Source organism: Dendropsophus ebraccatus, chromosome 4 (genome assembly GCF_027789765.1).
Source record: "Dendropsophus ebraccatus isolate aDenEbr1 chromosome 4, aDenEbr1.pat, whole genome shotgun sequence".
NCBI lineage: Eukaryota > Metazoa > Chordata > Amphibia > Anura > Hylidae > Dendropsophus > Dendropsophus ebraccatus.
The window spans coordinates 107,752,086-107,767,455 of record NC_091457.1 but is presented as its reverse complement, the minus strand read 5'-3'; the positions used below and the strand labels follow the sequence as shown (position 1 = coordinate 107,767,455).

At 45.3% G+C, this 15,370-nt stretch overlaps 1 protein-coding gene across 1 annotated transcript in view; it reads left to right on the top strand.

Moving 5' to 3' along the window:
* LOC138789314 (uncharacterized) overlaps window positions 1-15,370 on the top strand; it is a 52,984-nt gene that overhangs the window by 17,258 nt on the left and 20,356 nt on the right. Inside the window, exons 3-14 of the mRNA XM_069967916.1 lie at window positions 2,195-2,347; window positions 4,554-4,632; window positions 4,793-4,922; window positions 5,022-5,082; window positions 5,567-5,691; window positions 5,789-5,851; window positions 6,139-6,218; window positions 7,499-7,591; window positions 7,853-7,958; window positions 8,047-8,154; window positions 9,126-9,254; window positions 9,473-9,531. Coding sequence (XP_069824017.1) covers window positions 2,195-2,347; window positions 4,554-4,632; window positions 4,793-4,922; window positions 5,022-5,082; window positions 5,567-5,691; window positions 5,789-5,851; window positions 6,139-6,218; window positions 7,499-7,591; window positions 7,853-7,958; window positions 8,047-8,154; window positions 9,126-9,254; window positions 9,473-9,531 — 1,186 coding nt within the window. The remainder of the gene's footprint in view (window positions 1-2,194; window positions 2,348-4,553; window positions 4,633-4,792; window positions 4,923-5,021; window positions 5,083-5,566; window positions 5,692-5,788; window positions 5,852-6,138; window positions 6,219-7,498; window positions 7,592-7,852; window positions 7,959-8,046; window positions 8,155-9,125; window positions 9,255-9,472; window positions 9,532-15,370) is intronic.

The following is a 15,370-nucleotide window of genomic DNA, read 5'->3' as shown; positions in this document are numbered from 1 at the left end:
GCTCCTTTTTATAGAGGAACCTTAGCTAGCATGTGATTGGTGGGGCTGTGTGTAAGTAAGAAAGAAGAGTAGATAAGAAAGAGAGAGTAGGAGAAAAGTGAGGGAAAAGAGCCAGCACCTGTAACAGGACAAAACATAACATGTGACAAAAGCAGTTTAACCCATTTATTCCTTCAGCTGTGCTTGGTACAGTACATAATAAATAATACAGCAACACATGGTGGGGAAAACACTTAGCACACTTTTCTTCATCCCCTTATGTGTGAACCTGAGAGTTACTTTGCCCAGGTGTATAGAAACTTAGTGGCACACCTAGTGTGCTGGGACACTACAATTGTCTGTTTAAAGCAGGCTTTAAAATTTATTCTCCTTAGTCACACATCTCCTACTGTAAAAGGGATGTGAAGCCAATGACTGTAAAGGGAAACTGACCGCATGGATATACATATATTTGTGCTGTTAGTTACCATATCACAGAGCAGTACATACTTACTGCTGCTGCAATCTGACATCCTATTCTAAGGCTCTCCTATCCAACTGCTGTCTACAGGATCTGCCTCCTCTGGCTGCCAGTCATTCTGGAGGAGGCGGGGCTTGAAGACACAGCAGCTGGAGGAGAGGGCCAGAGGAACAGGATCTAAGATTACATCAGCAGTGGTAAATATGCAATGCTGCGTGATATGGAAACTGACAGCACAGATATATGTATATCTGTGCTGTCAGTTTCTATGGCTGCACGAACAATACATGGATTGTTCGTGCAGTCCGGCCACTAGATTTGTCATGCCATGTAAAGGCACTGCAAACGAGTACTGATCTTGCTGATCGTTGCTCATTTGTGGTCCTAATGGCCGAGAAAGCTACTCATCCAAAAGGACCCTTAGAATACATAGGTCATACATAGGCTATATTCCTGTTTTCCAGGACTCCCTAGGGCTGCATCTAACTCCTCCTAGTCAGTAGCTAAACAGGGAAAAAATTAAGACAATGGTTAGGTGAGGTGGCTCATCCGGATTCTAGGCATAAAATGTAGAGTAGAGCTAACCTGTATACTGCAGAAAAAGAGGTGGCAGTAACATGAGTTCTGGAGCAAACTACGCAGGGTGTGCTTGTAGCCTGCCACCATGACAGGATCAATCCTGTATCCGCTACCTATTTTCCCTAGACCTATTTCTATTGACCTGACTTCAAAGTCTTAAGGAAATTGTGAGTTTAATAACAATAACGTAACAGGCAACCTCTTTCAATGTCCTATACATGCATTTAAACAAGTAACATATAAATATAATAACCTAATACTATCTACTCTACTTAACTTATTGCCGATATGGCCCTGTGTATATATATATGAGGTACTATCCAAATTTCACCCGTAATTCCACTCAGTTAATATCTGGCCTTCTTTACAAATGTCCATCCAATCAGAGTTCTGGTAACATGATATGGGTCATTTCACCAGTTCTTAGCAATATTCCTCAATCTCCTGTGGGGTGGCGTATTTGCATTATGGTTAACCCACTGGGCCTCAGGCAGCCTCCGTTCAGGGCCCTATTACACCAAAAGATGTCTGACAGATTATCTGCCAGATTTTTTTCAGCCAAGGTCAGGAACAGACTGTAAACAGAGAATAGGTCATAAAGATAAGACTGATATTTATCCTCTTTTCAAATCCATTCCTGCCTTTGGCTGACAAATCTGTAAAAATAATCTGTCAGACATCTTTTAGTGTAATAGGGCCTTAACACAGGGTACATATTTGGCCACGCCAATTGCCCTCCACACAGATAAGAGGACAATACACTCCTGGGTCTTCTGAAGTGCACAGCAGGGGCTGAGTTTATGGTCCAAATCAAAGGCAAACAATCTGGCCCCACATACCCCTTGTTGATTATCCATTGTAAGTCAACTAGCATGCGCTTGCTGATGATAACATACACTTGGGCGATCCTGCATAAATGCCCATTGTCCATTGTATTGATATTCAATGTCCCAGCCAGATTTTGTCCAGCCTGTGACCTTTCTTGATATTAGGTCTTATTTATATAAATATCCCTAAAATCGCTCATGTTGATCTCTAACATAGTGTTTTGTTGTTTTTTTTTTTCATCTAAACTATAGAAACTTAGGTAGCAGCCTATGTACAATGACTCCCAGATGTGAACATGATGCATATATTTTTTTCATATTATCCCAGAAATGCCTTCTGGACCTCCTTACCCATCTCCTATGAACCCTGCTGTGGCTCCAGGCTACTACCCCTCTGTAAACACGAATGCCCCTCAAGTAGCGCCTTATCCCCAGTTTACTGGCATTCCTGGCTATGAAGGAATGGCTGGTGGTGGCAATGGTGAGTAATTTGATTCACATTTGACTTTTTTTTTCATTGAGCACATGTCCTTAGAGAGTCTGAGGTTTTATGTATCTAAAGCTTGATCACAAAAATGTATGCACCTCGATAATATTTGTCTGTTTTTAACCTTTTGCTATGTATAAAATTAAACTCTGCTGTCATTATGAGTGGGGTCATTCTGGATGCTCAGACTAAAAACTCAAATAGACCCAATACATTTCATAGCTGAGGGTCTGCTTACAATTGTATCCAGCAAGTGGGCACTAATCTGCTGGAGAGGTCGCCATGATGTATGTCATAGCTGAACTACATGTGGGTGTGGTACTCCCTAAACATGCTTAGACAGGTCAGTGCGGCATAAGAGGATCTCCCCAGTATTAGGAAGGTGGTTTTATTGTACATAACAAATTTATCTACCTAAAACCTACACTCTAGTTTGTCCCACAGCAACCTATCACAGCTCAGGTTTTATATAAAACACAAGCTGTGATTGGTTACTGTGGGGGAGACTTATCAAACTGGTGTAAAGGAGATCTGTCTTAGTTGCCCCTAGCAATCAGATTCCACTTTTCATTCCACAGATTCTTTGAAAAATTAAAGGTGGAATCTGGCCTAAGGGCCAGTTCACACGGAGTAAAACCGCCAGCCTCCGTGTCATACTGACAGTCTATGGGAGGCTCGAGCACCTCTTCTCCCCGTGAAGAAGAATTGACATGTCCATTCTTCTGAGTGGAGAGGTGCGGAGAGAGGAATTCCACCACTTTTATTCTGTGTCAACTGGCTCTTAGAGTCCTATTATATAAAAGAAATTTTTCATTTCCTCAGAATAATAGAATAATGATAAACAATTGCAAATGAGAGCTTTTGGGAACAACCTGAGACCATTCACCATCACCATAAAACATGGAACGATAGCCGTTGGTTAAGATCGTTTGTACACTCTAGAATACGAACAGTTGTAAAAACATACAATGTGTACATACACCGAAAGATTTGTGAATGATTATGATAATTTTATTGTCAGATCAAAAGATGCGATCAACAGCATACAAACAAATTTTCGTTTCATCGTTGTTTGCATACACACAAAGATTATTTCTTAAATTCAACTATTTAGCCATATACATATATTTAAAGGCTGTGGACCCCTTTAGAGTAGAAATATCTCATATATAAAGTTTAAAGCAGGGGTGGGGAACCATGGCATGTGATCCTTTTAACAACAATAGCAGATATTAAAGAGACTCTGTCAGCAGGTTTAAGCTTTCCTAGCTAAGGGCAGCATAAACTAGTGACAGAGAAGCTGAACAGAATGCTTTATTACTTACATTGTTCTGTGTGGCTGATCCAGAGATCCTTCTGAATAACATGGACAATAAGTAGTCCTCTTCATTTTGTGCATGAGCCCAGTAGTCCTGGATATTCATGAGAAGCAGAAAACTCTGCCCACCAGCTACTGATTGGCAGTTTTCTATGCATGCTGTGTAGAGGCAGTCAACTGTCAGTCAGCAGCTGGGGACAGGGGTAGGGGTGTGACAAGAATCCTATTCTCCTGCATATTAGGAGAACGGTTAAACAGAATGATGTAAGGTATACACTGATCTGTTCAGCATTTCCCTCAATAGTTTATGCGCCCCCCCCCCCCCCCCCGCTGAAGTAACAAAGGTTATGGATACCTTTACACAGTCCATGATGTTTTGCTCAGAGCATTGTCTAGCCTGAATGCAGTTGTACTTATTTGTGGATAAAGTCTACATGCAGAAAATGAAACCTTTACAGATCTAATACAAGTGTTCCCATTCATTGTATTCTTCAAAATGGTCATAAACTAACAAATGAAGGAAGTATCTAATAATGACCCTTGTATATTCTGTTTAACTACTGTACATTCACTGACTTCTGCAGCTTTGCTAAGCAATAGTTTTAAATCCTATGGCTATGTACACACACCGTCAAAATGACCATTTTTATTGGACGGCCGCCATTTAACGCTAAATAACAATCAATATTATATAATAACAGCTGTGATTATACAAATAATGGCGGCATTATAAAATATAGGCTGTTTTTTTGGTGTTAAATGACGGCTATCCAATAAAAACTGATGTCATTTTGACAGTGTCTGAACCTAGCCACCTAGCCTATAAGTGTTTCCATTGTCTGAGATGTACAGTCTTCACATAATCCTGTGTTTTATTTCCAGATGGTAAATTTCTGCCACCTCCACCATCTTTTGGACCAGAACCTGGCCATGTACCTGTTCCTACAAGCAATGACTGGACGTAAGTGGCTGCCTAACTTATATTGCATTAGCCCAATGCAGAATGTTTTCATGAAGGGGTCCACTGACACTGGTCGCTATCTGTGGGCTGTGTAATTGAATAGATGAACCCCATGGAAATGCCCTTGTACTGTTGTGCTGACAACCTTATCTGTCTGCAGGATTCCATCCATCGATCAGGAGACTGCAAAGCATGCCTTGTTGGAGTATGCCAATGGTCAGTGTTGTTATGGGTCAGGCCCAGCAGAGGAGATGCAAATTACTCAGCTCAGTCCGCACAACACTTATCGGGTCAGTGCTACCTCTTGTGGTGTGTGTGTGTGTGTGTGTGTGTGTGTTTTTTTTTTTTTTTAATGCATAGTTTAACATTTAATTTAACCTCCATTTTAGTATCGCCTGGAAACCTTCACAGAGTCACGGTCATGTGAATGGGTGACAAAGCCTCTCACTGGTAAGTTTTGCATTGTATATGTTACACATTTGTCTATGTGGATTATCACCCGGCTTTATAATATGCAATACGTCACCCCTATCGAAAGGAAGAAAGAATGGTGGCCATATCTGTCACTCAGTTCGGTCTGTTGAAACCTATGGCCAGAGGCGTAGCTAGGCTTTCTTGCACCCGGGGCAAACATTCAGTTTTTGTCTGCATGGTACAGTCTTCTGTCTGTCATGTGTGACAGGGACTGCAATCTGGAGCAATGACTCCACATCAACATCCCTCCACCCCCACTTTCCCCAAGTGCTCCTGACTTACCTGTAACACCAGCACTATTTGATGAACAGGCAGAGAGGACGGGTGTGTGTGCCCACCGCCCCTGCCTATGGCCTTGCTGTACGTTAAATAACCTTTTTAAAGCTACTCCTATACCCGTGTCATATAACCAAAATGGAAGGTGAACAGCTCCTTTTATTGTGCTAATCTTTCATTGCAGAGGGTTCCCTTGACTCTCCTGAGAGAGGTCCTGCCCCTCAGCCCTGGGAAATCCCAGTGAAAACTCCATCTCTCTTCCATGATGAAATTCAAGAAGTGCCTGTTCCTCATACAACTTCCAAGAAGGTTATTACTTTATTATTCCAGCACAGAAACAAATATAGCAATGAAATGGAGCCATTCCAGTAAAAAGCAACAAGTCTTTTCTTGTCTTGTCTTATAGGCCTGCCAAGAGTGCAATGGAAAAGGAAAGATCATCTGTCAGACATGTAATGGGAATGGCCATGTGAGTGTGTATTGTAGTAGCAAAAAGTACCAGCAGGCAGGTGTGGTTAAAGGGTTTATCCAGAGACAAGAGTGGTGCTGTCTCTGGAAGAAAGTGGCCATGTTTTTTCAGTGCTGGAACCCCTTTAAGGTGCCTGCAAAATGGGGGAGGGGGGGCACAAAGTTTTTCTTATAGGTTGACCACCACCATCCTATATTATGTAGGAATGTGTCCAGCTTGTATGGAATTGTATTGACATGATGAGGTAAATAACAATTTAAAGAAGACTGCTATATCTCTTATTGTAGGTGAAATGCGGGGACTGTAATGGATCTGGACAGCGAATGTCAGAACAATGTGAACAGTGCCATGGGAGTGGAAATATGGGGTATGTTGTATGTAGGAAGACTCTCGGGGAAATGGGATCAGAATGGGCTACATGATGCCAATGATGCCACCCCATTTTCTAAGGACCTCTTTGACTGTGTAGGTGATCTTGGAAATTTATGGGATTTCAGTGTCCATAGAAATTCTCCATGGCTGTCTTCACCCCCATGAAGCCTAATTCCTGGCGCTGTATTTGTTAAAACGTTGCTGTCACTTTAAAACTTTTGACACATCAGGAGTCTAACAGTCAGGTCAATCGTTACAATGAGCAAGGAAAAGTGTTTGTCTTTGTGTTGCATAAAGGTCCTAGACAAATTAGATTTTTAACTATTATCTATAAACTATTGCAAATGAGAGCTTTTGGAAATGACCTGAAATAGTTCACCATGACACACCAAACAGTCGTTGGTTACAATTGTTACTACGATCATTTACGCCTTCTGATCCAAGTGAATGATTAACAAGGATTTCATGGTCCGCCTAAAAGACGCAGTCAATGACACATTAAAAATTTTTTTATCGTTGCCTGCATACACACAAGTGATTATCGTTTAAATTCGAACAGTATAATGATTTTTCACACAATAATCATCCCGTGTAATAGGGCCCGAACACCTGCTCCTCTTTAGAGACAGTCTTATCTCAGTCCTTTGCTACTAAAGGGACTATTTTCCCATCACACTTTATGGCTATATTCACAATTCCTCAAAATGTCAACAGTTTTTATTGGATGGCCATCACTTAACAACAAATATTTTATAATAAAATAACCGCTGTTCTTTGTCACATGATGGCCGTAACATTTAGAATGACGTTCACTTGTTGTTGCTCCAACCTAGAGTGTTTGTTCAGTCTGCTATACTTGTGCCATTACCAACCACTACCTATGCCAGTCTATGGAGATCATGTGACTGCATGCTTAAGCTTATGGAGGAAGAATACACGTTGTTTGGACACAGAAGGAATGTATCATTGCTTTGCATGTGTGTGTTTACAACCCCCCATTTTGGCATACTACGAAGTTGTACCACTTTTGAGTACATTTACACCAGTTTTGCTTTCTGGCAATGATGAGGGGAATAGCTTGGCTTGTAAAACATGTAACTTCTTACAATTCCACTCCACTTAATGGATGGTGTAGAAATTCACGAGGCAAGTAATCTGAAAAAAATCATCATGCAATATGTCACAATATGATAAATTTGGTGCATTTTATATTGACAGAAGTTAGAAAAACATAGCCCCCACCAGCTCTAACATTTAACTTTACCACTTTTACAGGTGCAAAACCTGCCACCAGACCAATGTCCAGACGTGCCCAGGCTGCAAAGGAAAGGGCCAAGTGATGACTTACATCGAGATGACTGTAACATGGTAAGGATTTGGGGAATGGAAAGAATAAAGTGCCACTTTGTCTAAAATGGGTGGCAACAGTATGGTTAAATGTATTTTTATTGGAGCTTCTGATAACAAATCCTAATGGTCCTCTCGATGTGGGAAGGCTGATTAGTGATACAACAATCGGCCTCTTCCCAGGCTGATAACCCAGAACATTAGACTCCCTTCAGATATACAGCAAATAGAGATGTGGCACACTAACATTTGGATCACAATGGATTTCCATTACATTTGCAGGAAGAACAATATTTTCGAGTACATTCCTGATCACCACACAACTTTCTCAACTGACCTCTTCAAGAAAGTGACTGGAGAAAAGATGTATGCAGATGAGCAGCTACTGGTGAGAACTGAATTTTGAGCGGTTTCATTGACCTTGCTAATTTTTTTGAAGTAAGGCAACATTCATCTAAGAGTTTGTCTCTATCTAGGTGCCTCCTATCATTAATTTTCCTGAGCCGTCCATAAACCAGACCTCTCAAAATGCGGTTCAGCAGCATTACTCCCAGTTCATGTCCACGTGTCGTATCCTAAAGCAGGTTAGTACTGAGCAATAAGGCATGGGATCAATCCAGGAAGCTCGATAGTTTACAGGTCCTATTAGACAAAGCAATTTTTAACGATTGCAAATGGGATTGTTTATTGATAACCTGAAATAGTTCTCCATATTACACAGAATGATAGACTTTTGTTACAATCGTTTCTATGATTGTATACTCAAATCTCCTCCAAGCAAATGAAAGAACGATGTGGAATTGCACTGAGCGATTAGCAGAATTACAGTGAACGATTAACAATGATTTTGGTGTCTGCACCAAAGGAACAGCGAACGATTTCTCGTTGCTCGTTTGATCACATTTACACAAAAATTGTTTAAATTCAAACAATATAGCAATTAATTCACACGGTAATTGTCCCGTGTAATAGGGCCCTTAGATCATTCACTATGGTTTTTTGGCATGTAATTCTATATCCCTACAGCACCTTTTTTAACCATAGCTTTTTTTTTTTGTAGCTTTTGCAGCTAAAGAGAATATAGCTACAATAAGACTATGTTCACACAACGTACTAACAATGGACGTTGTTTGACACTCAAAACAATGCCCATTGTTTTAAGTGCCAAACAGCTGTTTAGCTTGTTCCTACAGCTGACACTGTCAGTCGTAGAAACATTATTTTAGTTCAACATTGACTGCTACCCCTTTTGAGTGTTTCTTGAAATAAAAAATTTATTGACTTTAATGCAAAGGACAGTTGGGGGGGAAAAAAGTGCAGCGTGTTTAAAATATCATCAATATCTGAAAAGAATTGAAATGAGCATTATTAGATGCCCTTCGCTCCATTATGTGTTCAATTGGCTGTTTGCATAGACTTTCTATGGAAAAAAGTCCGCCTTCCAAAAAAGTACATTGTGGGAACATAGCCTAATATTTCCTTCTATGTAAAGGAATAAAACTATGCTGATTCCTGCTGTGTTGTGTTATTAATTCTTTGAATATTCTCTCCTCAGAGACAAACCATTGAGATGCTACCACTCACTAAGGTTGAGTACAGCTGGAAGGGTAAAAACTGCAGTTATTTTGTGTATGGACGGGAGAACAAAGTGGAGACTAAGGATTACCCATCTACTTGCTGCTGTGTCATCCTTTAATCAGGAACTTCCAGTTTACATTGTTTAGTCTCCTGAAGAATACAGAATTTTATTCAGTCACCAGGTTATTGGCTCTGTTAGTGGATGCTGCTCAATGTTGTATACTGTATGGTAGCAGCAATGCTTTACATTTTAGATCTGTATTGTATGTTAGCATATATTGTGCAGTGTTATACTTGCTGTTTTTTTTTTTTATTTTGATGTAGTCTTTTTATTACAGGGAAGCAAATATTAATATTTTGCCACCTTATGTAGAGCTGTTAAAGTATGCCAAATTACTTGAAGATCAGTGATCACCAACATGGCTGCTGATATACCTCATTGGTTGTCACTCATTGTTAATCTTCCCATTGAGGAGGTGGTATATAAACTTATAATGCATTACTGTTTAGCTAGTCAGCTTTGACAAATTGTCACGGCCGCGGCGGCTTCCCGCGTTCCGGGTTGCCGCCGCGACCGCCTCCTGTCCCGTGCAGCCGCCGGGGTCCTTGTGTAGGGACCCGGCGCTGCTGCTGCTTCGGCCCCTGGGGCGCCTCACCTCTCCTCCGTGCATGTCGCGGTCTGTGCCGGCCGGCGCGCGCGTCCCCGCCTCCTAGGGCGCGCGCGCGCCGGCTGTCTCAGATTTAAAGGGGCAGTGCGCTCCTAATTGGTAGTTGCACCCAATCACTCCCCTATAAATCCCAGCATGCCCTGTCCCCTGTGTTGGAGCCTCTACATGCTTCCCATAGCGTTTGGCCCAGCTCCCTGTTGTTCCTGTGTCCTGTCCGTTACCTGGTCCCTAGTCCCTGTTCCTGAGTCCTGTCCGTTACCTGGTCCCTAGTCCCTGTTCCTGGTTCCTGTTCCCCTGTCACTCCACCTGTTCCTGTGTCCAGCTTGTCACGTGCTCTCTCATCTGCAGACTATTGCCTGTGCCATCTCCAGCCACGCCTCGCCTGCCGACACCAGCAACCAAGCCAGGGGTAGCGACCTGGGGGTCGCCTGCCGCAGCAAGTCCATCCCGCCTTGCGGCGGGCTCTGGTGAAAACCAGCGGCCCCTTAGACTCCGCTCCCTGGTGAGGTTTGTGCCATCGCTGGTGCCGGTCCAGTGGATCCACTACTCCGGGCGTTACAGAAGGCTCCAACCATGGATCCCGGCGAGGTGCCTGATCTCCGTGACGTCGCCAGAGTGGTCGCGCAACAGGCTCAACAAATCCAGAAACAGTCACAGCAGATCCAGCAACTCACTGCCGCCTTACAGCAGCAGACTACTGCCCAGCGCACACCATCTCCTGACGCTGCTTCTTCACTCCGACTGGCCCTCCCAAGCAAGTACTCTGGGGACTCTAAGTTGTGCAGAGGATTCCTGACTCAGTGCACCATGCACATTGAACTTTTGAGTAGTCAGTTTTCCACCGAGCGCTCTAAAGTGGCTTTCATCATCAGCCTATTAGAAGGTAGAGCCCTGGCCTGGGCCACGCCACTGTGGGACCGTGATGATCCTGTTGCTGCCAATCTCCGGGCCTTCCTATTCGAGTTTCGCTCCGTCTTTGAGGAACCTGCCCGTGCTTCTTCAGCCGAGACTGCTCTCCTCAACCTCTCTCAAGGCAGCTCCTCTGTTGGTGACTACGCCATCCAGTTCCGCACCCTGGCAGCTGAATTGGACTGGAACGAGGCCGCCCTATTGGCCACCTTCAAGAAGGGCCTGTCTAGTCGTGTGAGAGACGTGCTCGCTGCCCGAGACCTGCCTACCTCCCTGAACGAACTCATTCTACTGGCCACCCGAGTTGATACTCGTTTTTCGGAGAGGGAGGAGGAGGTTCGGCATGAACATTTACTAACCCATTCCCGTCGCCATCCCCAGCTGGCGCCGGTTTTCCAGAATCCTGACCTTTCGATGTCCCAACCCTCTCCTGAGATTCCTATGCAGGTGGAACGGGCTCACCTGACGCCTGATGAAAGAATCCGGCGCCTGGAGCAGAATCTCTGTCTCTATTGCGGTGGTTCCGATCACTTCCGGCTGGGATGTCCCCTACGTCCCCAAACATCCGGAGGACGCTCGCACCTAGGTCCGGTGGGACAGGTGTCCCTAGGTGCGAATGCCACCATTCCAAGTCTGTCTATGCCAGTTTCCATCCGGACTCCCTCAGGACAAAATCATCAGACTACTGCCTTCCTCGATTCTGGCTCAGCAGGCAGTTTTATTGCGGCAACATTGGTCCAAAGATGGCGGCTACCCGTGACCCGACTAGCCAGGCCCCTGACTATCTCCTCGGTCACGGGCGAAATTCTTACCGACCGTGTGTACTACCAGACCGCATCTTTAGTCCTCCAGGTGGGTCCTTCACATCAAGAAGAGATATCCTTCTACGTCCTGCCCCATTCTTCCCCCGCGGTCCTCCTGGGACTCCCGTGGCTACAAGAACATGCCCCTCAGCTGGACTGGAGAACCGGGGAGATTCTCAGTTGGGGTCAGGACTGTTCCCACCAGTGTCTCAAGTCACCTCAGACCAAGTGTATTATGTCATTTCCTGTCCCGGCCAAGCCTCTATCCGGCCTACCGGCAGAAGACCAAGACTCGGCGGATGCCTTCTCTGCCGAGGTGTACCCTCTCCCCGTACCCAAGACTAAGGTCGTGTCCTCTCACCACCGGAAGAACTTACAGAAGGTCCTCGTCCACAGACCCACAGTCCCTTGCCACGTTATACCGCCTGATCGCCTAGTACCAGTCGTCACCTCCACTCTTCAGAGAGTACCCCCCGGAAAGACTCATGTTCACCCTGCGCTTCGAAGAGGTATTTTGAAGTGGGGACATTCCTCGTTGGAGGCCGGGCACCCTGGAGTCCGTAAGACCGGCCAACGGATCTCTCGCCACTACTGGTGGCCCAGCCTATCCCAAGATGTCAAAGACTTTGTGGCTTCCTGTGCCATTTGCAGGCAAGAAAGAGGGGGAGGCCAAAGGGGGGGGGTACTGTCACGGCCGCGGCGGCTTCCCGCGTTCCGGGTTGCCGCCGCGACCGCCTCCTGTCCCGTGCAGCCGCCGGGGTCCTTGTGTAGGGACCCGGCGCTGCTGCTGCTTCGGCCCCTGGGGCGCCTCACCTCTCCTCCGTGCATGTCGCGGTCTGTGCCGGCCGGCGCGCGCGTCCCCGCCTCCTTGGGCGCGCGCGCGCCGGCTGTCTCAGATTTAAAGGGGCAGTGCGCTCCTAATTGGTAGTTGCACCCAATCACTCCCCTATAAATCCCAGCATGCCCTGTCCCCTGTGTTGGAGCCTCTACATGCTTCCCATAGCGTTTGGCCCAGCTCCCTGTTGTTCCTGTGTCCTGTCCGTTACCTGGTCCCTAGTCCCTGTTCCTGAGTCCTGTCCGTTACCTGGTCCCTAGTCCCTGTTCCTGGTTCCTGTTCCCCTGTCACTCCACCTGTTCCTGTGTCCAGCTTGTCACGTGCTCTCTCATCTGCAGACTATTGCCTGTGCCATCTCCAGCCACGCCTCGCCTGCCGACACCAGCAACCAAGCCAGGGGTAGCGACCTGGGGGTCGCCTGCCGCAGCAAGTCCATCCCGCCTTGCGGCGGGCTCTGGTGAAAACCAGCGGCCCCTTAGACTCCGCTCCCTGGTGAGGTTTGTGCCATCGCTGGTGCCGGTCCAGTGGATCCACTACTCCGGGCGTTACACAAATAACCTGGCAATTCTGTATGAGAACTCATGGACCTTACTAAATTGAGCAGAAGAGCTGATCAAAGCTCTAGTTGCATATTGGTTGTCATACAGCTTTCCCAGAAACAGCCATTTCTATGTTACAGCTGACTATAGGTTCTAACAATATCATAAGGAAACTCAAGGATTTATAGTTACTGTACTTATAGTTAGTTTTTCTTTTAAGCGTGGGGTGGGGGGTTGATGTTGCTTTTTAAATTTAAAGGGATTGTCCACATTGATCCCTTGTGAATGTCTATGTATACAGAATGTGTATTATAACTGTATTAACTGACTTATCTGATAGAATATATAGGATTATAGCTACCATTTTTAGTCTTTTTAGTTGTTTATCTTCATTTTATTTGTACAATGGTGCTATTGAAGGCATCACTACTTTGAACACTGTTAACATCACTGCCGTATAAGACAAAATTCTTTTTTCTCTTTTGTTTTTCAAAGAAATAATAATAATAAAAAAAAAAACATTGTATCAAGATATTATGTTTGGGGGGGGGGGGGGGGGGGTGCTGTATTTATTCTTGCTGATGTAGCTGCTGCCAATATGATTAATGGTCTGGGATACTTTTCCATATCATATACATACAGGAGAGGAGACTCTAGTTCAGGGGTACTCAACATCATTTAGTGAAGGTCCACTTAGCGGGGTCTATTGTCAGGTGAAGGTCTGAGCTGAACATCAGTAGGAAATGTGTTTTGTTACTTTTCACAAACGTTGTAGAACTATTTACATACAGAATTGCTGCTGCTTAGCGGGAAAACTGGCATTTTTTCTCTTTCACCGGCCCTTTGAAATTAGGTATAAAGGGGGTGACTGCTCCAGTAGTAGATAGCCTTCCTGTGCGCTCTCCCCCAGTAGTATATAGCCTTCCTGTGCGCTCTCTCCCAGTAGTATATAGCCCCCCTGTTGCTCTCCCCCTCCCATACAGCATGTAACATAAAAATAAACACTTTTATACTCACCTGGGTCCCGCGTTTCCTCTTCTCTTCCCTCTTTTGGCCGCACTGCAGCGGTCACTAGAGGGTGCTCTCCCCTGTCCTGGTGCCGGCGCAGTGACGTCACTTAAGCGCCGACACCAGAAGGGGTGTGCGGCCTCTTGTGACTGCTGCGGCCACAAGAGTGACTGACAGGGAGGAAGCCAATGGCTCTCTGTCAGTCCTGACTCCACACGGTAAATATGAGCGCTCGTTATGAGCGCTCATAATTATTGTGCAGGGAGCAGCGCCACAGCAGGGGTCCGGACAGTTGGCAGTCCGCCAGTTGAGGACCACTGCTCTAGTTGAAGATCAGACTCCCTGCTCCTGTACACAAAGAAGTAAAAAAAGCATACAACACTGTATGCCTTACCATTCACTTAAAGGACACCTGTCACCCCCCGTGCTGGGGTGACAGGCTCCCGACCCCCTGTTAGATCCCCCTATACTTACGTGATCCCGCCGGGTCCAGCTTCCTGAGCCGGCCGGGTCCCAGAGATATCAGCTCCCGAAGCCTGGCGCACGCACTGACAGGAAAGTCAGACGCCCATAGAGAATGAATAAGGGAGTCCGATGCTCTGTCATTCTCTATGGGCATCGGACTCATCTCTCAGCGCACGCGCTGGGCTTCGGGAGCTGATATCTCCGGGACCCGGCCGGCTCAGGAAGCGGGATCACGTAAGTATAGGGGGATCTAACAGGGGGTCGGGAGCCTGTCACCCCGGCATGGGGGTGACAGGTCCTCTTTAACATTCAGTTTCAAGCTAGCATAGATTTTAGTAATGGCTCACAGGAAGCTCAGACACATCTGGATAAATGCAGAGGTATGCATGTAGCAGGGGAAGTGTATCAACGGAAGTGTATCAACAAGATGCGTGTTAAGGGGGTGCCTAAAAAAAAAAAAAAAATTATATAAATATATATAATCTTTTACCCCAGAAGAGAGAGAAGGCCCAAGAGTGATAAGCTATCAAAAGCCCCTCTAACAGGAATGCCATATCCCTGGGGGGGTTAGAAGACAAAAAAGTAGGGGGTTGGTAAAAGACAATACAGTGGTATCTCTCTGATATCACAGGTATGTCTACTCCAGGAGCTAGCTGGTAAATCTTAGCCTAGTGGGCAAGCACACAGCACTGGCCCATGAGTAGAGGGCTAGCGGCTCATCCTTCAAGGACCACTCTGAAATGAAGTGTACCAAGGTCTTGCTGCTTGTGTAAGTAAAAAAAAATGTGTAAAGTGGAAGTGTAAAGATAAAGATGCCATCTTTAAAGTGCCAGAAAATGTGCAAAATGCAGCAAGACACAGAAATGCATCACCCATGTAGGGTGAATACCGCAGTAGGGTGAATACTTCATCAGAAAGTCACCCTGAGTGATGGAACAGGTGGGATTCAGGGATAGGTATTCACCCTATTTTACACATTTTCTAGCACAGAGAAC